The sequence below is a fragment of the Triturus cristatus genome, chromosome 3_2 (genome assembly GCF_964204655.1).
Source record: "Triturus cristatus chromosome 3_2, aTriCri1.1, whole genome shotgun sequence".
Taxonomy (NCBI): Eukaryota; Metazoa; Chordata; class Amphibia; order Caudata; family Salamandridae; genus Triturus; species Triturus cristatus.
This window is the reverse complement of record NC_140584.1, coordinates 735,444,924-735,470,982: the sequence shown is the minus strand read 5'-3', so window position 1 is coordinate 735,470,982 and position 26,059 is coordinate 735,444,924. Positions and strand designations below refer to the sequence as shown.

Sequence of the window (26,059 nt, the reverse complement as noted above, 5' to 3'; positions counted from 1 at the left end):
AAGGAAACTCCACACAAGGTATTATATAAAAATAACCTTTGTATTATACACAACACATTAGATAAAAACACACACTTTACAATGTGCCAACAGGCACGGGCAGAATTTACAAGGGATTATATATACAGGGGACAGGGCCACATGGACCACTGTCAGGAATTAGCACTTTGTAGAAATAGCACTTAGAACGTAGGAATAATATTTGAGAACATAGCACACAATCACTGTAGCACTAAAAATAGAACAAGCACACAACCAGTAACTACTGGTATCAGAACGTACCACCTACGCAACCCTAACCACCTTTAGGAATACCACGCAGGGAACTAGGACCTCACTAGTACCAACTGTACAAGGGGAAAAACAACCACCTAAGTATCACAATACCTGTAGGGGTAAACGCACATTACACATGACGCATAAAACCATTCAGAGGTGTAAGCTCAATTCAGGACAGAAAATATCATGAAGGCATTGCGCAGGCGCAAAAAGTACATGTATTAAAATCACCAGGTACCCTAGGGGAGGGCACAATACAGAAAAACCGTCCCCAGGCCAACTGGCTCTCAGGGGTGCAGAAATGACCAATCCACTAATGTCAGGGGGCGACTGCGCAGGCTGCGCAAGCCAGGCGCACAATGTACAACCTAAACGTTGCAGCTGCCCACTAAGTGCTGGGCAGCTGTAGGGACTGGGGCCTGGGCACCTCTCGGCCCTTTAGAACAATTATGGCAGTCGTTGGAGCCTGTCTGGGCTCTGAATCAATAATGCCCCCGTAACGTTGGAGCCTCGTGGGCTCTGAAACAAACCATGTGCCCCGTTTGGAGTCCCTCTGGACTCTAGCCAATGTCGCCCCCAACGTTGGAGCCTCGTGGGCTCTCAAACACAAATGCCCCCGTATAGGTTGGAGCGGCCCGCTGCCTTCCGGGGCCGCTCTTCTTTGCACAGAATGCCCCCTCGGTCTCTCGGGGCTCAGGAACAACCAAATGCGGCCCTCGTTGGAGCGCACACACGCTCTTGGGAACCTACTCGGTCCCCCCACACTTCAACACAGAGCCTTACTCACCGGGACTCCGGCGGCGCTTCTCGTGGAGCCTCCGAGGCTCCAGGCTCACAGGACTCGTCGGGATCAGGGCGGCCGGCACTAGAGAGCTCCTGCTCCTCGGGGGCTCTCTCTCTCTTACCCGGTGGCCTCTTCTCTCCTTCCGGGAGCCGTCCAGTGCGGAGTGGGCTCCCGCCTGGACTTCCGTTCCAAGCCGAGGCCCCGCCCCCGTCCTACGAGACGTTGCCTGACTTCCTGTTTGGGAACCGGGCCGCCGCGGTGATTTCTCCGGTGATAAGAGGGGTGGGCTCCCTCGGTATACAGTATATGGCGGGGTGGGCACCCGCCGTAGGAATACTTATATAAGCGGGGTGGGCACCCGCCACAGGACACCAGGCGGGGGAATCCCTACGCTGGGGATTCCCTCTAAAAAGATCGCAGCCCCGCGCTGCAGGCAGCAAAGAGAGGCGCTCGGGTAAATCAGGGAAGCGCTCTGCCATAGAAATGAAGCGCCTCTCAGCAGAGTGCAGGTACAGCGCCCACCAAGCGCTAGGGCAGCCTAGAGTCCATAAGGCTTAGTAAGGAAGCACAGCAAATAAAGTCCAAAAGGGTCCCAGAAGTCCTCCAGGTATCCAGGGGCTGGGCAGGGCCCAGGGAGGCAAGCCTTCCCCTGGGCCCCAGCAGCAGCATGCCCCTGGTAGATTCGAGTTTGGAACAAGAACATTTTGTAAGGGGACACAGCCCCTTTTTATACACCAAATCCCTTTGTTCTGGGTTCAGGGTGAGGGGGAAAACCAGTTGCAGCTGGTTGGGGAGCACCCTTGATGTGCTCAGCCCCTCACTCTATTCACTGGCAGGGCTAGGGTCGTCAGTCGCACCACAGGGGGCGGCGCCAGCATTGTGTGGGGAAAACCCTGCCCTATTCAGGACCCAGGTGTACTCCTCCCACCCATCTAGCTGCTGATCTCCCCATTCACCACTGGGTGACTCATCCTGACTCTGGGGAATCCCTAGCCCGTCACATGACATGACCAGCCAATCACGCGACAGACACACTGCACACTGAAGTGCCCACTTCCAGAAGTGGCACTTCCACACTAGGTACATGCACGCCGCACACATCATCGCGCAGCATTCACTCCCACGAGTCCGCACATACCAAACTCGGGCCTGCACACCCCACGCATCAGGAACTACTAGGGACACATACATTCCCCATGCATTCCTATGGGAGGGCAGGCCTATCTCACCACATGCACTCAGAGCACGCACGCACTTTACCCTGGGACACAGGGAAAGTGCGCAGAAACCAAGAAAGTCACCAATAAAAAGCAAAAAAAGTTCAGGGGTGAACCTGCCAGAAGGGCCAAGTCCAACAGTTATCATGTTTGACCGCGTCGAACGCTGAGGAGAGATCCAGGAGAATAAGTAGGCAACTTTCATTTTGGTCACGAAACCTGAGAGCATTATCAGTAATGTGTGTCCGGGCAGTTCGGTACTGTGACCCAATTGGAAACCCGATTGGAAATGATCAAAGTTGAAACTGATCGATGTGATTATACAGTTGTGTGTGAACTAATTTCTCAAGTAGTTTGGCTAGGGTCATGATATTGGAAATGGGCCTAAAGTTGTTAGGATCATTTAAGTCTGAATTTGGGTTTTTAGGTATAGGGGTGACTTGGCCAGTCTTGAGGCAATATGGAATCCAGCCTTGAAGGAGAGCTTCATGGACAATCTTGGACCAGAGTGGGAGTATGGAAGGTATAAGATCTTTGAAAAGCTTGTTGGGCAGAAGATCCTTGAAATGATTTGAAGGTTTTCATGAGTTTCTAGTTTTAAGAAACTCCGCATCGTCTGGTAGAATAGAGGAATTCCATAATGCCTGATTTTTTGGCAAGTGAACCATGGAGCCAGAGAGAGGAGAATTCAACAATGTGAATAGCGGGGCAATGGATTGGATCAGGCCCAGTGTGTTTTGGTGAGTTGCGCTGTAAATCTAGTTAGATCTTTCTTATCGTTTCGATGAAGTGTGCAGAAAATTCTTCACTGCTAGGGGTTAAGTCATTGAGTGTAGAGTGTTGATTAGTTGAGTGGTTAGCTTGTTGTTTGATAACTTCGAACAGTTCTTTCGGCCTGTTTTTGGCGTGGTCGAGCTGAGACCTGAAGTGAGCAGTTTTGGCACTATGGATATGTTTGTTATAGGAGTTTCTTATTGTCCTCAGCTGCTAAATGTGTGTTATAGAGGGAGAGTTTCTCCATGACATTTCCGCCAGCATCCGTTTACGTCTTTCCTCACTAAAGGAGCAGCTGTACCAGGGACTGAAACTAAATCTGAAATTATAGGCACGACAAATATAACAAATGCCTGGGAATAAAGTCTTTTGCCCCCTTCTATGGGAGATGCACTTGCTCCAGAAAAACGCGTCTGGAACTCTGGGATTCAGTTTAATGCTAGGTTAGATTTTACTAATCAGTGTTTGTCATGCATTCTGAAACATATCTTGCAATCGAAAGTTCTGCATATGCCCTTCGATGTGGAAAATATTTTTGGGAAGCATGTAGAGGAAGAGCTACGGGGCTTCAAAAAGGATACTGAGACTGCACGTTCCTTAGGCACGTTGCAACAAAGGCGTTTTCAGTCCTTTCGTGGAGGTAGAGGTCAGTTCCAGCAAAGACCATCATTCAAGTCATACAGATATTAACCATATGGTCAGCAGAGTTGCAGACCGCAATATGGGGGGCAGCAACAGCAGCAATTTCGTACCTCCAATCTGTCATACAATCAGCAATCGGCTAGATGCAAGCCTGCAGGACGAGGAAAATTGCAGGATTCCTCAAGATGTCAGTGACGCTTGTCTTCTGCCAGCCACCTCATCTCGTTTTCAACCTCTATGGTCCCATCAGCTCTCTCCATTTCTATATCAATGGCAAGCCATCACGAAGGACACGTGGGTGTTGGATATCATCCAACACGGCCACACCCTAGAATTTGTCCACAAGCCTCCTCGAACTCCACCTCCAAGAAAAATGCATCATCATCATTTATCCTTGTTAAGGCAAGAAAGATCGACTCTGCTAAAGAAAGGGGCGATAGAGACGGTGCCTTTCGGACAACGAGGGAAGGGCTTTTATTCCAATTTCTTCCTAATAAAAAATGTGGGAAATGGAAACAGGTCATAGACCTCAGACAGCTAAACAAATACATCAAGAAGCGGTCATTCAGAATGTTGTCCCTTCAAGAGATTCTCTTATCAATAAACAAGGGAGATTTTCTAGTGGCCTTCGATCTCTAGGACTTTTGCATCCCCATTCAGGCAAAGCATCGCTAATTCCTAAGGTTCAAGGTGGCTGTGGATCACTTCCAGTTCAAGGTTTTGCCATTCGGCCTTCGCTCAGCTCCCAGAGTTTTCATTAAATGTATGACCCCCGGTAGCCGCTTTTCTGAGAAGGCAGGGGCACCAGGTTTACCCCTACCTGGACGACTGGCTAGTGAAAGGAGCTACATTTCACTCTTCCAGAAAATCTTCGCATGCTTGTCAGCGGCTCTTCAAGTTTCTGGGGTTACAACTCAATGTGGAGAAGTCACAATTGATTCCAAGCCAGAAGCGTATTTTTCTAGTGGCATTTCTGAACACAAAGTCGATTAAGGCGTTTCCCACTTCAGAACGGATGCTCAAGTTAATGCGCTTAGCATCCCTTCTACGCGCAAGAGAGTCCACTCCTGTGAGAGTATTCAAGTCCTTACTGGGGATGCTGTCGTCATGCATTCCGTTGATTCCAAATTGTCGGCTGCACAGGAGGCCTCTCCAGGAGCAGTTAGACATGCAGGTACAGGCGCCCGGCTCATTCAAGGACATCATCTCTCTCTCTCTCAGACAATGAAACAGGCTCTGTCATGGTGGGAAAAAAAGCAATAGCTCTCCAGGCCTCTCGTTTTTAACCAGCACAGCCTCGTTCTATTATGACAACGGACGCTTCAATGGACAGCTGGGGGACGCATTTACAGGAATTGCAAATCCACGGAAAATGGTCAGTTCAAGAAATGTTTTTACACATCCATCTTTTGGAGCCGAGGACAGTGTTTCTGGGGCTGCAAGCTTTTCTTCCCAGAATCCAGGGATCCTCTGTTCTGGTAAGGACAGACAACACCACAAAAATGTTCTATCTTGCCAAATAAGTGGGCACCAGGTCTCTCACGTTATCCGACAACGCCCAGGAGATTTGGATGTGGCTAATTCAACACAACATAACATTGCAAATAGAGCATGTTCCTGGCGTGGGCAACGATTGGGCGGATTTTCTAAGCAGAACCAATTCCCAATGTCAAGAATGAGAGTTAGACGTGGACCAGCTGAGACGAGTCTTCAAACTATGGGGCACTTCAAAACAGGATCTTTTCGCGACAGAAAGCAACAGGAAGTGCGAAAGGTTCACCAGCAGGTTCCCTCAGAAAAACTCTTGGGGGAACGCCCTGCAGATGCTGTGGACGGGGACGTTAGCATATGCGTTCCCGCCGTTTCCCCTCATCCCAAGCGTATTGAGCAAGATGAAGAAAGAACCCTGTCATCTCATTCTCATAGCTCCGGCATGGCCGATGCAGTTTTGGTACACGAAGCTTCTCCTGTACTCAATATCTCTGCACATTCTCTTTCCTTCAATACCAAACCTACTCTCAATGAACATCGGTCCAATTGTTCATCCTCAAATAAAATCTTGAAGTTTGTCAGCTTGGAACCTCATGACTATGAATTCACAGATTTAAACATCACTCCAGATTGCAGGTCCATCCTCCAGCGGGCCAGAGCTGCCTCCACCAATAGGTCATATGCTGCAAAATGGAAGACATTCTGCCATTGGTGCGGGGAAAAAGACTTGCATCCTTTGCTCTCAACCCTGTAACAGGTTTTGCCTTACCTGCTTGACTTGGCTAAATCAAAATTGGCTCACTCATCAATCAAAGTACACTTGGCGACAATTTCCAGGTTTCGCAGGAAACCAGGAGAGCTCTCTTTTTGGTCAACAAGAATTGTTAAAGAATTTATGAAAGGCCTCTTCAGGGTTTTCCCACCCTTAAAGTGCCCTGCAGTCCCATGGGAATTAAACACAGTGCTAGCCCAATTAATTTAATCGTCTTTCGAGCCCATACACAAGGTTGATTCAAAACATAAACAAAAATAATGTCATGAGCAATGCCAATAGCTCTAACTTTAACAATGCCGAGACTATTGCATTGTAAATGCTTGTTAATGTTGTCAGGTGTTACACAAGGAAATATTTTGTATTTTAAATAACAATAACTAAAATGCGTCGTGTATTATCAAGCATACAGTTAAATGCGGTTAAATGTGGTTGCTCAACACCTAATTGAAAGTGACCTATAGAAGAAAATATGTGTAAAGAATGCGGATGTTTTTCACTTGATGTGTTCAGAAAATATAATTTTTTCACCAGCTTCTGGTTAATTACTTAATTTATCTTTTTAATATTGTTTTACGTTTTTTGGTGGTATGTCTTTTAATACATGCCCAGTTCTTGCTGGAGCCGTAAAGATAGCTTACCTCAGTTCTCCTGAAGTCTGGATTCTGGGTGTGGTGGGCAGAGCAGAGAGATGTCAACAATAACATGGTAAATGATTTGGGATGTGCAGGAGCTACATAAAATGATTTGGATTTCGTGGTATGAGATGCAAAGAAGTGGTTTCTATATTATACAGTGTGCTCCACCTATTTTACATGTAAGAGGTAATGGACTTGGGAATATCTGAGGTTCTCACCTTTGTTTATTAACCCCTTCGACGCGCATGACGGAGCGGTTCCGTCATGCACGTCGGTTGCGCTGTGCGCATGACGGAACCGTTCCGTCATGGCCCCGCCCGCGCACGGAATCTTCAGCGTGGCGCGGAAATCCGCGCCGCGCTGAAGGGGTTAATGAAATGCCCTGTATGCCAGTGTATATATTTTCTCTGGCGGATGCTTCTAACTGTAGGTTCATCACTTTAGAATGATTCCCAAGCGCTGGACAGGATGCAACACTTTTTCCAGCAATGCTCCTTGATGGTGGTAAGTGAAACCTGGTGGCTCTGTGCTGGCTCATTACTGCCCCAAAAGTCATGGACAATTTTTACATGAACTTACAAGAGGCCAGTGGGCTTGATACCTCCCCCGTCACTTGCCCCACCGATAGAAAGAGTGCATCATTTGTGGGAGTATTTATGATGGGCATCTATGGTCCTAGAATTGCAGCTGCCTTCACTCGACACCAAGAATAATGGGCTAGATGTATCAAGCGTTTTACCGTTTGGGAACCGTAAAACGCTTGATACATCTGGCCCATTATTCTTGGTGTCGAGTGAAGTCCGCTGCAATTCTAGGACCATAGCCGATGTATCATTCCAAAAGGACTTTCGCAAAATAGGAAATTACAATTTTTAAAATGCATTTAGGGAATCGTAATTTTAGACTCATTAAATGCCATGCTGGAAACAAAAAAATATTGCGACCTGGCTTTAAGGAATCGCATGAAATTTCCATTAATTCCTATGGGCCTCTAGGCCCATAGAAATGAATGGGCCGCCATTCCTTATTTGCTGGTTGCAATGTGCGAGTCGCAAATAATGAATGCGTAGGAATCGCAATTTTATTTGCAAAACCTACATACATTGCATTTTGCGAGTCCATAATAGCGAATCGGTAAAAATTGCTATTGAGGACTTGCAAAATGCAATGTTGATACATCTGGCCTAATGTCCTTATAAAACTTTTGCAACGTTAGCCAGCCATGACTGGTCCCTTTCTTCCCTTTAACAAGGCCCTCACTTATTCCTTGATGGCCACTTGTTCAAAGTCCTGTTCTTGCCCATCAGTGAATAGGCTGGAATCCAGACCTCCGATGCCGACGCCTGAAGATCATTGTCTTACTAAACACTACCCCTAGGAGCCTAGTGTTCAGTCTTCAGCCAGCAAAGTGAACTCCAATTATTTCCCCACAGCTCCTCTCTATCAGGATTCCATGAGGATTTAGGAGTTTGGAAAACCAGTGTTCCCCTTGGCTAGGGTGGCATTGAGATCTGTCAATGCAGGCAGTTTCTTGGGTCACTACACACTTCCTTTTGGGACATGGCCAGCGTGATCTTGCCCGTGGTACCAGAAGACCTTAGGGTTTCTCTTGTTCAAACAATTCATGATGTGACAAAATATATGATTAGTGCTGGCTGTGATACTACTGAGTATACTGGGAAGGATGGTTGCACCAGTGTTGTGCTCTCTCATGGATATGCCCTTTGATGCTGAAAAGCTCATTTTGCTGTGGAGTGTTTTAAGGGTCTTAGAGCCACAGCGCAATCCCTGGGGTTGTTGATCCCTGCCAAGCTGTCTTCACATAAGTTAAGAAATTTCAAAGGCTACTCTAGGGGGCCAGCTAATAGACACAGACAGTCTCCCTGACCGCTACAGCAGTCACCCAAGTAATTTGGAGTCTGGGGACATGGGTCTGGCAGGCAGTGCACAGGTCAGCAGGGGCACCAGTGTCCCAGCCCCCTTCACTTGCAGCAACAGCCACCAAGCCACTTTAGTTTGCCTTTAGCGTGGCACGCCCATTGTTTGGGGGGCAGGATCCGGTATTTCCTTCTGGGGTGGCAATCCATCACATCCGACAGATGAGTCATACAAATCATTCAACATGACTATGCCTTACCCTTACTTTTTGCTCTGCCAAACTTCCTCCCCGCCCACATCCAACCGACTTTTGGAGGAGCACCTCTCCATTCTATTGCAGGAGACTTGATTGTTGCTCTCAAAGGTGCTATCAAGGGGTTCCAGACTCCGAAGGGAGAGATGGTTGTTAGTCTCATTTTTTCCTTGTGTCTAAAAAGGTCTCTGGCCTTTATTGAACCTTTGAACCCAAAGCCTTCCGGAAGGCCAAATTTAAACGCTCACACTGACCCAGATCTTAGCTGCTCTGGAATTCAAAGACTGGATAGTGTCCTTTGATCTGCAGGATAAGAACTTTCACATACCCGTCCTGCAGTTCCACAGACCTTGCCTGCGGTTCATGGTCAGCCAGGAGCATTTTCAGTTTGCAGTGCTTTCCTTCGGCCTCACCAACGCCCCTCAGAAGTTCAGAAAATTGTTGATAGTGGTCGTGTCACTACTTTGGAGGCTAGCTCTAACAGTTTTCATCTACCTCAATAACTAGCTGTTGAATAGCCTACTAGCCACGGTCAGTCAGACCACCGCCAGTTGACGGTGAACCTCAACATTGTTGTGGTTCATGATCAATGAGCCAAAGTTGTACCTTACACCATTGCAGAGGTTACCATTTTCTTTGAGCTATTCTCGATAAAATGTGGTTCAGGGTCTTCCGTCCACTGCAACAAGTCCAGGACATTTGGGCTATGATCCTGATGTTTCATGCTTGGGCCTGGATCTCGGTCAGAGCAGTCCTCGGGCTTCGTGGCCTCTTAGTCTCCTGCATCTTCCTCATCGACTACACCAGGTTGCACATTCAGGTTCTGCAATGGAATCTGAAGTTCCAGTATGCCCAGCACCTAAGAAGCCTATTGAAAGCCATCCAAATTTCAGAAGAACTTGCATTAATGGCTGCTCAGATGCAGTTGTCTCAGTGGTAGGCCCCTCTCCCTTCCCACCCACAGCTGATGGTGGTAACTGATGCATCACTACTAGGTTGGGAACGTCATCTGGAGGTGATGGAGAAAAGAGGACTCTGCTCTCCGATGAAAAGCCCAGCTCTATATCAGTCTGTTAGAGTTGTGGGCCATTTGTGTACCTGGTGCAGGTTCTCCCGGACCATCCATTACATGGTATTGCAAAAAAAGCAGGGCAAAATGTGGTCCTGGGTTTATGGCAGTGCGCTTTTGGAGTGGATTGGAGCTTTGGGGCGTTTTAGTGGTCGTGGACTGGCAGAGCAGACTAGCTAAGCCTGCATCAGCAGGAAGATCATGAATGACATCTACATCACGAGGTGGTGCAGGGCATCTCCTGTGTGACTTCCGGCCCAGAGTTCTTGAACAGATCAGGAGCGACTGGGCCCAGTCATCCTAGTGGCTTCAGATTGGGGCAGAAGAGTATTGTACCAGGAACTTCTGGGCATGAGCCTCTGTCCTTCGATCAGGCTTCTACTTCTAGAGCATCCCAGGGGTCCTGCACCCAAATCTACACAATCTACACCTACATGCATGGAGATTGAATGGTGGCAGTAGACTGCGCTTGATCTGCTGCCTGAGGTGGTGGATGTCATCTTCGACGCAAGTCAGTCTACCACAAAGTCCATTTATGCTTCGTGTTTGGACAGATTTGTGGCCTGGTGTGGTATCCTCGACTCACCCTTTGTAAGCTAGCCATAAGCTGTTGAATGTTTTTTTGTTAATTTTGTCTTTAGCTCAACAAGGCATTGCTGTTGGCACTATTATTTGTCAGACAAATCACCTGTTGTGAGGAGGTTCATCAAATGTTTCCCGCAAGTTTCCTCCCAAAAAGCAGATAGGTGAAGCTGATAACTGAAAGGGTCTCTTAATTGCTTGCTGAGTTTCTGTATGCATTTTTTGTGGATGAGTGAGAGGGTGAATGTAAGGATGAGTCAGCACGTGATTGAATAGATGCATGAGTGCAGGGGTGAGTGACTAGGAGCATGTATGATATGTGCTTGAGTGCATGTGTGGATGGATGAGCCATTGCATGAATGGAAGCAGTCAGCCACTTTGATCTGTAAATCATACCTATTAGCCTTGGGACTTGTCCTACCCCTTAGTTGCTAACAGTGTCCTCATAAATACTGTTTTGACTTCCCAAGCCTATCTTTCTTAATTGTCCCTTCCTCTTTCTGGTTGTTGGAAATCTCACACACTGGCAGTAACAAAGCACTACTAGGACTAGGATGTTTGTAGCAATTCATGTATTTTTAAACCAATTACCATCACCCATCTCCTCATCTCCAAGATTGTCCAACATGATTTTGCAACCGGTACGAAGATTGATGCTTAGTTGTATACACATCATTGGTTTTACCACTTTTAGAAACAGTTTTTAGTTTCTTATCACATGATTGTGGTAGTTCATTCTTTATAATTATGAGCGAGAAAAAGGAATAAGAGTAACGGAGTCACCATAAAGACAGCTGTAATATTATAATGCTTCATCTCATCAAAGTTTGTATCTGAGCCAGTGAAAGCATGAAAGAACGAATGAAGTTGCTCATAGAGCTCATTATTACCCAGAATTTTTGAATTATTGAACAGTTGCAATTTTTTGCTGTATTAAAGTTGTGTCTTGCTTTAATATTTCACAGATCAACCTCACAATCCAATGGTGAATGCTGGAGCAATTGTAATATCTTCTTTAATTAAGGTAAGTTTGCATATTGTTGTAGCTAATATAGCATTGCAGTCCATAAAGGACAAATAATGTGTACTTTTTCTGTTGTCAATGGAGATCGAGGCACCATATGCATTTTATTATGTCACTAACTAAATTCATGCTTTCAATTTAACTCCATGTGTGATAAGGACACAAATGGCCTCTCCTAATACTTTATCAAATGTAATTTTTTTTAAATGAATTATTTCAAAATATATATATTTTTTTAATGAGCAATTGCAAATATTGCGGCTTTGCTGAACGCTACCCCACTAACTGATATGCTTTTTATATTAAGTGGCCAAAGAAGCCTCAGAAGTAGGACCTCCCTAAATTTGGAAGTATTTATTTTGCCAAGAGGCATTCCTTCACCGGAGCCACAACTATTACTTGGAATTCTGACCTTGAAATTCGACACAACCTCACTCTTTGGGTTCTTTTGCCTCTTTCTAAACAGATACTTACTTCCCTTCTAAAAACCTACTAATGACCTACCGAATTGTCATTCATATGTAAGATGTTCTCTATAATGTTTGTGTGAAAGAAATGCTTCTTCTGTTGAAGCTCAAAAAATGCTCTTCTCCGTTTATATATAACATGATAATTTGAGCTATCTGTAATGAGCCATAATACTATTTGATGCAGTACAGCTGAATAATACTGTTAACTTTGTACATGATTGACTCGATGAGTATTTGAGTTTCTCTGTTTCCTGTTTTACTCTCCTTAATGGTAGGGGAAGCTTTTCAAGTTTACTGTTCTTTATGAATTAGGCATCCTAATTTGTTTTCTTTTTACAAATCTCAGTTTTTCTCAGGATTTTCATTACACATAATTAAACATGATGCACTGTCTTTTACAGTTCTACAACTAGTGGATAATTTACAATATAGAAATATATTTACGCAAAGGAAAACATACTAAGATCGTTAAAAGGCTTTCATAGTGATGTGATGTTAAGGTGGCATTTTACCTTACAGGAAATATTGGAGAGAGTTGAGGTCCCCAGCTGATCCATAAGTCACATTACCTTTCCTCTGTCTGCAGATCGTCTTTAACAAAACTCCTGGGACGTCCTTTCCTTTCAGCATGGAACAGTATAGACACATTTTGTACAAAAAAGAAACTAGAAATCCTGTAGTTTTTCAGGGAATTTGTTGCTGTTTTTATGATGGGCTTTCCATACAGGTCCAAGTTCCTTTTTTGGGTCGATATAAATTGTGCCAGTAACAGACAGAAGCCTCTTTCCTGTAGACCTAATAACATCTATTGTACCTCTTTAATTGAACGATTCTGTCCTGGTAGTTAAACTAATATCGGCTGCAGCATGTATTGTTCCTTCCTCAACATCAATAGCTACCTACAACAGTGTGCGTGACTAGAAAAATGTCCTCAACAAAATGAGGCTTTTACATTGACACCAACTGAGCATTGCAAAACACGATTTTCCAAACAAAATCCCTCAGCACCTAGGCACCCTAAGAACTCAATGACAGCAAATATACATATTCAAACACAAAAAAGAAATGGAAACAGGCCACCCCGCCATCAATTAAACAGGCACTGCCTCCGTCCGCAGCCGGACCTTCCAGTCCCGCATTCATACATGCATAACGGTTTGTAGTAACAATTACTAATAAAAGTAAGAATGCACAACAATATTACATTTGTATAAATGATTTGGAAATAATTATGTTAATGAGTAATTCAATGAAAAAAAGCAAAGGTTAAAGATTAGGTATAGTTAGGGAAAATGCATTTATTCTTTCTATACAAACAAATGTACTCTGGCTAGCGATTTAGCAACATTGTGTATAGAGGAGCTTGAGTTATAGTAATTTGCAGATGGTGCGCAAATTATAAATGTAAAGTATAACTGCAACTTTAGAACTTAAACTGTTCATGTAGTTTAAGCTTGGTTTGTATAGATAGAATAAATAAAGTTTCCACAACTATAACTAACCTTTAAACTTTATTTTTTTCCATTAAATTTCAGTAGTTTTAATTTTTTAATAAAAAGGTGTCAAGTTATGAAGTTGACTGTCATAGAATAGAGTATAGTGAAGTTGAGTGAAGTGTTGTAGAGTAGAGTGGAGTGGCGTACAGTGGAATAGCATACAGTGGAGTGCCATAGATTCATGTGTATTGGAGTGACGTGGGGTGATGTAGAGTGGCATTGAGTGGCTTGGAGTTTCGTAGAGTGGAGTGGGGTAGAGTGTAATTGGGTAGAGTGGAGGGGCATAAAGTGGAGTGGCATAAAGTGGAGTGGTGTAGGTTTGAATAGCATAGAGAGGAGTGGCGTACAGTGGTTTAGAATGGAGTAGAGTCGAATAGCATAGAGTGAAGTAACGCAGAGTGGAATAGCATACAGTTGAGTGGCAAAAGAGTGGAATTGCGTGGAGTGGTGTACAGTGGAATGGAGTTCCATAGAGCGAAGCGGTATAGAGTAGAGTGAAGTAATGTAGAGTAGGGCAGGGTGACGTAGAGTGGAGTGGTATACCATGGAATAGCATACAGTAGAATGGGGAGGCATAGAGTGGAACACTGTAGAGTGAAGTGGTGTAGCATAGAGTGGAGCGGAATAGTGTAGAGTGGAGTGGTGGACAGTTGAGTGGAGTGGCATGCAGTAGAGTGGAGTAGCATATAGTGGAATACTGTAGAGAGAAGTGGTGTACAGTGGAGTGACATAGTGGAGTGGGGTGGAGTGGAATAGCATAGAGTGGATACCGTTCAGTGTCATGGCATGGACTGGAATGGCATAGACTGGAGTGACGTACAGTGAAGTGGAGTCGTACAGTGAAGTGGTGTGTTGTGAAGTGAAGTAGAATCGCATACAGTGGAGGGGAGTACAGTGGAGTAGAGTGGACTGGTGTGTTGTACAGTGTGTTAGATTGGAGTTGCATAGAGTGTCGTACAGTAGAGTGGCTTACAAAGGCATAGAGTGTTTTGGCGTAAAGTAGAGTGGAGTATTGTAGCACAGTGGAGTATGCTGCAGTTCTGTGTCGTAGATTGGAGTAAAATGGGGTGGAGTGGCGTAGAGTGTTGTACAGTGGAGTAGAGTGGAGAGTAGAGTGTTGCAGAGAGGCATTGTTGTGTAAAATGAGTCTCTGGCCTACAAGGTTCGCTTCCCCCGCCCACGGGGGACACTAGTCAACTTAGTTCAATGCACCAACGCTGAATGTGAAAGACAAGATTTTGTAGCCCCTGCCAGACTCCACTCAATACATAGTTCAAGTGGGGTCAATTCTTTTAGGTGACTAAGTCTCAGGGATGCCGTTGTGATCGAAAACAAACCTATTTGATTTTTCTCTATCACACACACACATAAGATGCCGGTGGTGGCTGGTGACATTTGAAAGTGGTGAGGCGTAAAAGTTCTGGTAAATTCCTGGCGACTAACGGTCCTAGCGAGCGTGACTGACTGTCATAAGGGAAGGGGCTCGAGAGGGGCAGTTCTCCACTGAGAAAAGTTTGTAAAAATAATGGGCAAATGGTGCCTTTTAAAGCATATTTGAGAAAGCAAGAAGGTTAGTAAAGCAATTGTTAAAGTGTTTGCATCCAGATATATAACCCAGCAACTGAAAAACATTTTACACCAGACAGGACTTTTGGCTTTGTCACTGGTTGCTATCTGTTCAAGATAGATGAGTAACAATGATTTTCTTGTAAATAATGCTGAAAATGTTTAAATTCGGAAATTGAGAGACTGTGAATTAAACGTTACTGAGGCCTGTGGAAGGGGTAGCAGTCTTCATTGGTTCAATCATGCCCATTATGCTCATTCTACGTTAGACACGTGCACCCTTTTATATGCGATTGTGTGCAAGTGTGTGACGTTTGAGAATTAGCAAATATACACATGTTAATTGCACATACTGAAGACTAAAAACCTATAGTCTTCGTAACACTCATTCAAGTGGTAATGATCATCCTCGTTGCAGTGCACTGAAGCTGGACACTGTGAATGCAGCCCCAAATCATCAGTAACTAAAAGCGCACATTGCCATTCACTTCTAAATCATTGGAAGGGCTAACCCTAACCTTCAACTCTCTACCACAGTCTCCTTTTCATAAACCTTCCTTGGAGGGGTCTGAAAATAACTGGAGCGTTAACCGTGCAATAGCAGGGAAAGCTCAGCAGCTTGCCACAGAGCTATTGAAAGACCACTCCTGTTCACATTGCTTTTTTTCCAACTCGAGCCCTTGTAATAGGACCTTATCCCCACTCTGTGTTTGATTCTTTTGGACTGCCAATATTGCAGCCTGAATGTCGTGCTTTATTTCTGCGTTCGAGCTGATGACAGACTTACGATGTGTTGATAATATATAAATTGCATTTGCAAAACCTAACGCATTCTTGTTGTCTGCTTGTTCTTGAGAAGAATGCATGGTGATGGTGGTTTCCTCAAGATTGCGTATGTTGGCCATTCTCTTAAAAACATGTTTTATATGGCATGTTGTGTTGCTACACATGATCTGGCTCTCCTTTTGTTTATTCCCCGGTGTAGTAATATTTACACTCTGTTATGATACCGCACTTTTCGACACCATGCACTGATTTTATTGTACTTGTGATATGGCCATTTGTTGCTGTAGGTTTTACCACAGGAGCGCAAAGTTTGTTGGCACCTATTTCACTGCCGTAAACTCTTTTAATGTCTGGTAAACTGCAACAGAATTTCACTAGTGAAAAGTTATGGCAGTCCATTTGATATGGTCTCCAGCATGCATTTCCCTGTGGGTTCTGTGGCTTTAAAAAAAAAAAAAAGCACCTGAATAAGCTTTCTAAACATGGCCAAAGTTACATTTGTGTCTTGTTTGACATGCATGGTCTTACTGGAGCTCCAACTTGAGGCGCAGTAGAGCTATTGTGGTAGCGTATTTTTTCTTTCGTACAAAAAACCTGCCAATACATCAAAAAAAGTAATTTGCACAAGTTACAAATATGTACACAAAACTTAGTTTTGCTACTTACCTTTGGAGAGTTGTTGATTAACCAGAAGAATATTTGTTTTCAAATTTAGTGCCCCAAAACACACTCACCTGGTGCACACAGGTCAAACAAATTTATTCTCCACTGCCGACTCTTTGGACCAAACGGTCAGATCCAAGGGTTTTGCCATTCCGGACCCCTGAGTCCTGTGAGTGGTGAGGCACCGACTGGCCAGACAGACTGGGCAGCTGCGAGATCAGGACTCTCTCATGCAGGGATTCCTGGTCAACCCATCCGGCCCGACGATGGCCCGACCTCCACACCTGTCCGCGGGCGAGGATGGGTCACCCAATGGAGTCCCTGTTCGGGCGCCGACTGAAGGAAGTGACCTGATTAGGAACACCCGGGTCACCCGCGACCACCTCTCAACCTTCCTTACAAATGAAGAGTCGGTCAGACAGTAGATAATACAAACCAAGTATATTTTATTCAGTTTCACTAGAGCGGAGTCCAGTCTGACCAGCCTCTTAGGATTGCTGCAGAGGGACTGACTTCGGCAAACCTAGAGCTCCATTATGTACATTTCTGAACCAAGAAAGTCCCGCTCGTAATGGAATTCTACTAGCAGGTGCAGAAAAAACAAAGAAGTACAGTAGGATGAGTTTCGACTCTGAGGCTGGGCACACATTATCTCTATGCCAAGGTCGTTCTGTTCGTGCCTACCGCTCGACTAGTGGGAGAAAGCCTCTATCTATGGGGAAAGGAATGCTTTAATATTCATTAATAGAGCATGGCCTAACCTTGACGAAATTGAACTTTTCCACAGCCTTCTTCTCGAGGAGGGAATACGCAGTAGACAAAATAATTCAAAATGGAGGCTAAACATAGAATGGTGCCGCAAATGCTAACTTAACATGAGAACACTTGCAAAATAATCGAAATAGCAAAAACATATTCATTTCATCACAGGTCATAAAAAAGAAAAAGTGTGACCGACACTCTAGAGCAGGAAGTCCTTAACTCAGAGGCACTGCACTCCCAGGACCAGTCCAGAACACATCGACTCAACACTAAAAAGCAAGAATATAAGAAACACATCTGGAAGGAAGCCAGTGCTAGACGGACATCAACCCGACACAAGATCTATGAAATGGGGGATAAAGCAGGTAGACTGCTGGCATGGTTGGATATACGTGAACGAGCAGATAGATAGGTAGCCAAACTCCAAACTGACTCGGGGACCCACAACTCATTGTAGAAGAGTTTGCAAATTATTATGCTAAGATCTATACCCCTGTGACCACAGCCACAACAGCAGAGACTGTGGAATTCCTTAAGGACATCTGTGTCGCCACATTCACAGTGGAGGAGACTCTGCAGCTTGAGGGTGAGCTCACAGAGGAAGAAATAACCTTGGCCATAGGAGACATGCAATCAGGGAAGGCCGTAGGCCCCAACAGCATACCAATCATATTGTACAAAATGACAGCAATACAAGTAGCGCCACGCCTTATAGAGATGTACCAGGCCAGCATAGAGGCAGGGGCGCTCCCTAAAGACCAACGTCTAGCGACAATAGTCGAAAACCAGGTAAGCCAATGATGGAGTGTGCCTCCTACCGACCCATCTCGCTGCCTAATGCAGAAGCAAAAATACTGGCTAAAACATTGACAAACAGACTGACACCCTGCCTCAATAAACTGGTACACACAGATCAATCTGGCTTTATGCCGGGCAGGAACACTGCCTTTAGTCAGCGACGCCTACATGGGGTACTAGGAAGGAAAAACACTATCCAGAAGGAAGCAATCATCCTCTCCCTGGAGGCATGTATGACCTTCTATGCCATTGAGTGGACCTTTCTCTTCGTAGTCCTGTAGCATTTGGCGCTTGGCCCCCAGTTCAGGTCCTGGGTTCGCCTGCTATACACAAAGCTCCTGGCACAGAGAGTGGCTAATACTGGACGGTCAAGGACCTTCTCTTTGGGGCGTGGGACACAACAATGATGTCCCCTGTCGCCAATACTCTTTGCCCTCGTATTGAAGCCTCTTGCGGCATGGGTGAGTGGAGACCCCTTGATACAGGGACTCTGCTGGACTGCAGAATGGGAGGACCATATATCATTATATGACGACGACATCCTGCTTTACGTGGCCTCACCATCACGCTCCCTAGCTAGAATAATGAACATCTGTACAATTTTGGGGGGAAATATTCAGGTTACACGATAAATTGGAACCAGTCCGTTCTATATGTCTACGTGGTCCCCCACCGAAGATGCCCAGAGGGTGTGAAGTGACAATGCCAATGGACGGCTTTCGCTACTTGGGTATCTTTGTCACGCCGAACTCTGAGGGGTTTATGAATAGGAACGTCCAGGAGCCCTTGAAACGCTTATGGAGCGATGTTAAGCACTGGCGCTCTCGCCTACTAACGCTACTAGGGCGTGCAACGCTTTTTAAAATGATGGCGTTACCCAGATTCCTATATCCTCTCCATAATACGCCATTCTGGATACCACAAACATACTTTCAAGCAATAGATACTGAAGTACATACCCTCTTACGGGATGGGAAGCCACTCCCCATAACTACCAAAAAATTAGTTAAAGGGGGTATGATGGCGGCATAGCGCTCCCACAAATACAAGTGCATTACTGGCCATCACAGCTCATAGTCCTTAGCCACTGGAAACACTGCCCTTCTACGGAACCCATGTTTCAGATGGACAGATACATTTTGGGCGAGGTAGGTGCCCAACCAACACTATATGCCAAATCAAACAATAGAAGTCTCACGGGCCTACAGCTGAAATAGTTCACCTGTGGCGCACGTTGCAACAAACGTTGGGCTGGCACAATAAGCTGACACGGTTTACCCCACTTTGGGAAACAGAGAAGCTGGGTAGACTAATAGACTGCAAAGGATTCCAAAAGTGGGATCTCATCGGAATCTCAAAGGTGGGAGATCTCTGGGATAAGGGGAAAGTTATTCCATTTGAAAAACTGCAACAACAATACAACATGGCTGCAACTGAGGCATTCCGATACTTACTGATCAGACATGCACTCATGGCAGTGATCCCTGAGGGGACCATCCTCCCGGGGGTGTCACCATTAGAGGACAGGCTGCTCACAGATAGGATGGACCGTAGGGCGATCTCCCTCACATATCAAAAATTAATCAATAACTTGCCAGATCCAATGCAGGGCCTCCATGAAAGATGTCAAAGTGATATCGGGGAACTAGATGACATAGACTGGCAGGAAGCACTGGAATCCCAGCAGGAGGTGGCAATACCTTCTAGATTGTGATTAATCCAACTCAAGGTGTTCCACAAAACCTATCTACCCAGAGAAACACTAGTTAAAATGGGAAAAACAGATTCCCCGCTCTGTTTGCGTCAGTGCGGCGCAGCAGGCACATTCTACCTTATCATATGGGACTGTCCCAAGATTAGAAACTACTGGAGGGCAGTCAAGCACACAATCACTCGGGTACGCGAGACCCCAGTACCTCCAGAGCCCAAGGTATGTCTCCTCAATATTTGGGAGGCAACAGACCTTAACCGTAAAATGCAAGACTGGGCGACACTAGGTATTACGATAGCAAAGCGCAATATTGCTAAATACTGGGACGTACAGACCACACCTACACATATTCAATGGTGCAATGATATGGACTGGGCCATGGTAGCTGAGAAGGTAGTCTACATAAACAGAGGATGCTCAATAAAATGGTAACCGGTGTGGGAAGGATGGAAATGCCTATAGAGGAGGGCTGTGCACTCCGCCCACAAAGGGCCCACTGCTGTTGGAGATCTGAAGAAGGTCTAAATATCAGGTAGAGAGTGGATCACTGGTCCTGAAAGAACCAGGGTTAGCATAAACAGTACAAGGTACTGTTAAGAAACCCTCAATCGCGTTTTTTGCAGGTGGAATTCAGCGGTATGTTCGATTATCCGCTTCGTGCTTGACAACGTGACCGCATCATCATTGGGTTAATGAATGCTTCCTCCACCCGGAGGTTTTTCCTCTGGTTTTTTCAGTAGTGATCGTAGAACCGTGTGGGTGTATAGTAAAGTGATTTAAAGTGAGTGAAAATTAAGAAACTCGTAAATCCAGTATGTAATTTTAATAAGACTGGGTTTGAGTTGGTTAAAACGCTTTTCGTGCATGAGGCAGACAATTTAGGGTCTGGTGCACTATAAAAATGTGTCCAAAAAAGAGGTCGACATGTTTCAGCCCTATCTCGTGCCCCTAAGGGTCAGGTGGGCTTTCATCAGGAACTTGTCTATGTGTGGAGGACACTAATATTAATAGGTCTCCTTGTGAAAAAGATGGAATAAATTGTTCCACCAACAAATGTATGTTCGATTTGAACCTGTTTAAAAAAAGGAAAAAATAAGGGGAGAAAGAATAAAAGGAACAAACTGTATTCAGTCAGTATGTATGCCGTAACAATGTTCAAAACTCAGAGCATCAACTGTTGTAGCAACTAAAAAATGACAATACTTTAAATGTAATTTGGCAAATTGGCAATCAAACTCATATTCACATTCAGTAACGGCAAAATCAGCCCTCTTTTATATTAATCTGCAATTGCAAGAAAACAAAAAACTGACACAACATCCATTTTGTCATGAATAGGAAAAGGTCATATGTGCCTGGGAGGACACTGGGTTTCTAGGCACTGCAGGGACTGTTCACGTCGGGTTTAGGATACCACAGATGCCAGCGGGCACACGAACAGGCCCAGCACCTATCTAGGTTGCCCTGATGAAGATCCGCAAGGCCAAGGTTCAAACTCCCTCTTAAGGCCATCTAGACGGATCGAAACGTCGACGCCCTTTATACATTAGCCTGGGATACGCTGCATTTCCCACGTGCTATGTTAGAATTGGTTTCTAACTTTAGTTTGTAATTGTGTAACTCATTTTGTGCATAATTTGAAAACGTGACCAGGCTTCATAGGACGGTGATTAACAACCAGTCCATTGTCTAATTGTTTAAATGATTTTATGTCACAATATCCTGAATTCCTTTTCCTTCTTTTCACTTTTTCATACTCAAGCACTCTTACTATTTGCACGTTCCCCTTGGAGCAACCTTGATTGAAATAATTGTCTAAAGTAAAGACTATAAGAGAATAAACGTATGATGAATTCTTGATTTTGGTTTGTTGCATGTCTGATTCTATGTTGAACATTGTATTCAATACTGAGAGCCACCCAAATTTATCATATATAGCTCATAATAATTGAATGATATCACTAAGTACGGACTTACAGCCCACTTCTGATAAATTAAGGTCTAGGACCATTGTTTTTTGTATCGTAATTGCACCCAGGTCCTTGATTTTGGGTTACCCCATTTTTTGTAATGGTTATTGATGTAAATGCACTTTACTGAAGCTTTGTTCGGCCTTGTGTTCTTTAAGGTCTAATTCTCTTACTTGTGGAAAAAAAATATATTATATATATATATATATGTATATATATATATATAGGCAAATGGGTGGACAATGCTGATGACGAGACCCGTCTCATAACCACATACAGCAACAACATAAACAAATAAGAGCTATCAACAATAATCGGTGGCCAATAATTAAAACGGAGATGATCTTAGGTGACATGCTACCATCCATACCTACTTTGACTTTTAGACGGGCTCCTTCAATGAACAGTTCGCTGGTAAAAAAGAGCCCAGAGATAATATCCGGCAATTTGAAGTCCAAGACTGCTTGGTTGGCTCAAAAAACGATTTTTATAAATGTAGTTCCTGCAGAGCCTACAAATTCGGGAGCAACACATTCCAATATACTTCTGTTTTTGGACCCAAAACTAATCGGCTCAGGGGGATCTAAAATTGCAGAACGGAATTTGCAGTTTACGTATTGACATGCACGTGTGGTTTACAATATGTTGGTAGCAGTGAGTTACAAGTTAATGTAAGAATTCTACAACATTTGAGGGCGATATTTAACTCTGACCCCACTTACCCCGTAGCTAGATACTTCAAATTAGTCCCCAACAATGAACTAAGTAGTAGGGGGAGGAGTCAAGATGGCGGGCTGACTCGCCACGGAGCTGCAGCAGCCGAGGTCTCTGCTACTACCTCAGTGGAAGATGGATCTTAAGCTTATGAAAAAAAGTTACTGCAAAAAAAGAACCTGACGCTGTCGATTACAGTCTGATGGAGTGTGTCCCCACACCGTGTTAATTGTGCTAACCGTGCTAACTACTAGCTGCGGCAGTTACGAACCACGAGACTCAGGTACATCGGTACCGGCATCGTTACCGGCTGATTTGGTGCAAAGAACGTAACGAGCACAGCAAACGCAATGAGTCATGATTAACGAGCTACAGCTACAAGCTCGCTAATGGTTCCCGGCTTCACTTCGTAACAGCTGCAGGTCTGCAGGTCTAATGGTTTCGAGGGCTTGCTCCGGGTAAAGTCCTGGTTTCCCTGGTTTCCGCAGCGGTAGGTTCTACGAGCGAATTTCAGAGCCTGATCTTACTCGACCCGATCCGAGCCTGGCTTTCATCTCTGCGGGCTCTCAGGGAGTACCGAATACCGCCGAAGACCAAAGACTCAGACGGGAGCCGGCATCGTTACCGGCTGATCTGGTGCAAAGAACGTAACGAGCATAGCAAACGCAACTGATGCAGCGCTGTACACACGGAGGAGAGTGCTCCCATCGACTACGGCTCATACAACGAGAGCTCTCAGAGGTGAGAGGTGAGGCGCTTGCTGCTGCCGCAGCCGGGGGGGGCTTTCTTTCATTACAACAGCCTTGTACCTTGGCTACAATTTGATTGGGCAGGTTCACGCTGAGCTTTGAACAACTGATGCTTCTCATTTACAAGGCACTCCAGCGTTTGTTGGGGTCAGCTCGCCTCGCTCTCCCCACGGCGCCCAGGCTTACGGACACTTGCCTTTTTCACAGCTCAAGACTTCTGCTCCCAAACTTTTCAGCGCTCCTTTTTTATTATTTGGGGGGGGAGCACTCGGATAAGTTCTCTTACCGCTCCTTCATGGCCCCCAAGCTGATAGCACGAGGCGCCCGTACTGGATGAAACACATCCCACCAGGCTGGTCGAGCTCCGGCTCCTGCTTCACGTGCGAACAATAACGCCTCTACAGATGGGCTAGGGGTTGGAACTGACACGGGCAGCGGCAGCGGCTCTGATCGACCCCTAATGGATGCGTTTAAAACATCTAAAATATCTAATCCATCTAACATGAATATGAATATGCCCGTGATCCGCCCTTCCCTCTTGGCCGCTCCCACTATATCTCCTAGTGGCGAAGGGGGGCTTGGGGGGCCAGGACTACCTACTCTCTGTAACAACGGATCCTTGGGGGAAAACATGGGTTTAGGGCATCTCTCCGCTTCTGGGGATACACCTTTTTCCGGCCCACTGCCTGCCTCACCTGCGTGCCTGACTGGTGCGTCGCTAGATGTTGAGCCTCCTTCTCCCCAAGACAAGATCGTCAGTGAGGCTATGACTCCGGGGATTGCCGAGGAGGATGCAATTACAGCCCTCCACTCTCCATCCATCCTCGCAGTGTCATCTTCAACTCATGAACTTCCGGAGCTACCCCTGCTTATCCCAGCTGTCCTGGGTGGAGAAGGTGGAGAAGGAGAGACTCCCCAGGATATGGGAAACTCAGACTTCAGTCACGATAATGATGCAGAGTCCGATGCAGAGTCTGACGAAGAATCCGAACCATCTCTCATCTCCCCGGCCAATGTTATAAGAAAATCCTCACGGAAGAAGGGTTGGTTCAAGGCTAAAAACAAGCTAAAAGCAGGCAAGCCCTCAGCAACTCAGAAAGCTGCCATTACTTCTTTGCCCGCGCAAGTCAAGCCCATATCTGAAAACAGTCCTCTACGTAAATGGATACAAGCCAATGGAAATGTAAGGAAGATGGCTCTCCGCTTGTCCGGTGCTAGCTCTCTGTTGGGAGACCAAACAAAGGAAACACCTATGGCTCAACCTCAACCTCTAGTGCCAACGGATCTATCAGTACTCTCCTCTCTTACTCCTGCTCCTGCTCCTGATCCTGCTCCTGCACTCACCAACCCCTGTATATCTGTCTCCAGTTCTCTAACCGACTCAAGTAGCCTGACTACTACTGATATTACAGATACTCAGGAGAAAAGCTCAACGTCTAATACTATTACTCCTGAGCAATCTATTCTGCCCCCTACTGTTCCAGAGCTCCCTCTCTCTGATCATACAAACCTCTCGCTCTCTTCCGATTTTGACTCTGATAGATCAGGAAAACATAGCTCTCCCCTCAATATCATCTTGCAGACCCTATCTGCCCAACACAAAGAAACACAATTACAGTTTTCCCAACTCAGAGAGGACAATGCTAAGATACAACATTCCATTCAGGACTTAAATAAAAAGGTGGGAGGGGTAGTTCAAGATATTGAATCTCTTCAGCAAAGGGTCTCCAATGTGGAGGAGACAACTGCTTGTAATCAGAGTGCGGTTAATCAATATCAGGAACAGATTGGCAAGCTACAAGACAAAGTTGAAGATATGGAAAACAGACAAAGACGCCTCAACCTAAGACTTTTTGGTATACCTGAAGGATCGGAAGGGGCTGACCCTAGGGCATATATGGTATCACTCTTTCAGAAAGCTTTCCCGGAACTCTCAGATTGGGATTGGGACTCTCAGCTTCAGAGAGTTCATAGACTCCCTTCTTTCACAGTTAATAAGGCGAATAGATTTCCTCGTCCTTTTCTGATTTATTTTGGGAACTTCCTTCTTAGGCAGGCTGTCTCACTCAAAGCTAGGCCCAACTCACCTGTCACAATTAATTCTGTAACATTCTTCGTAAGATCAGACCTTAGCAAAACTACCATGGATAGACGCTGGAGGCTACGCCAGCTCATTGATCCATTCAAGGCTTTGGGTGGCCAGGCCTTCTTACAGGAGCCTGCTCGCCTAAAAGTCATTCACGGTGGGCGGACATATGCATTCACAGACGAAAAAGAGGCAGAACAGGTTCTAACGAAATTAACACCTTAACACCTAACACCTTAACACCTTAGAGCTGCGAATTATACTACTATCTTTCAATATATAATCAGGGGGTAAATTTAAAATTTAAAAAAAAAAAAAAAAAAAAGGGGGATAGGCGCACGTGCACTTTTATACTCTCACACAACCCTGGTACACTAATTGCAATTAAATTGCTTTAAAATTGCTTTAAAAGTAAGACCCAACTCTTGTTTAGCAGGTTGACCTCCTCTGCTGCTCCTCTTTTGCGCTGCCCAACCACCGGCAGCTGGGTATAAGAGGTTTCCCTCCTCTTTGGGATAGGGGTTCTCACTTGAACCTCCAAGGGTGGTCCTTCTGGGGTGGGTTCGGGGGGGATAAAAATGTTAAAATGATCAGGCTGGAGGGGAAGGCTATTTGTTACTATAATTTGTATTTGGTGTTGCAATGCAGTATGAAAAAGTATAATCAAAAACAGGCAAAGCGTTTTAACAGACTGAAATGACACACAGAATCAGATGTTTGGTTTGGAATGTATCAGGACTCAATGGCAGGAACAAGAGACGGCTTGTTTCCGAGGAGCTTAATTTGTATAAGCCACAGATCGTTTTGCTCACTGAAACACATATTATCTACTCTGACCGCAAGCTTTTGGGGCAGTTAGGATACGACGTGCTTATTTGTTCAGAA

General features: G+C 45.2%; 1 protein-coding gene across 2 annotated transcripts in view; it reads left to right on the top strand.

Moving 5' to 3' along the window:
* GLS (glutaminase) overlaps positions 1-26,059 on the top strand; it is a 932,984-nt gene that overhangs the window by 244,937 nt on the left and 661,988 nt on the right. For both annotated transcript variants that reach the window (XM_085648790.1, XM_085648791.1), the window contains exon 7: positions 11,345-11,403. In XM_085648790.1, the coding sequence (XP_085504916.1) occupies positions 11,345-11,403 (59 nt within the window). The remainder of the gene's footprint in view (positions 1-11,344; positions 11,404-26,059) is intronic.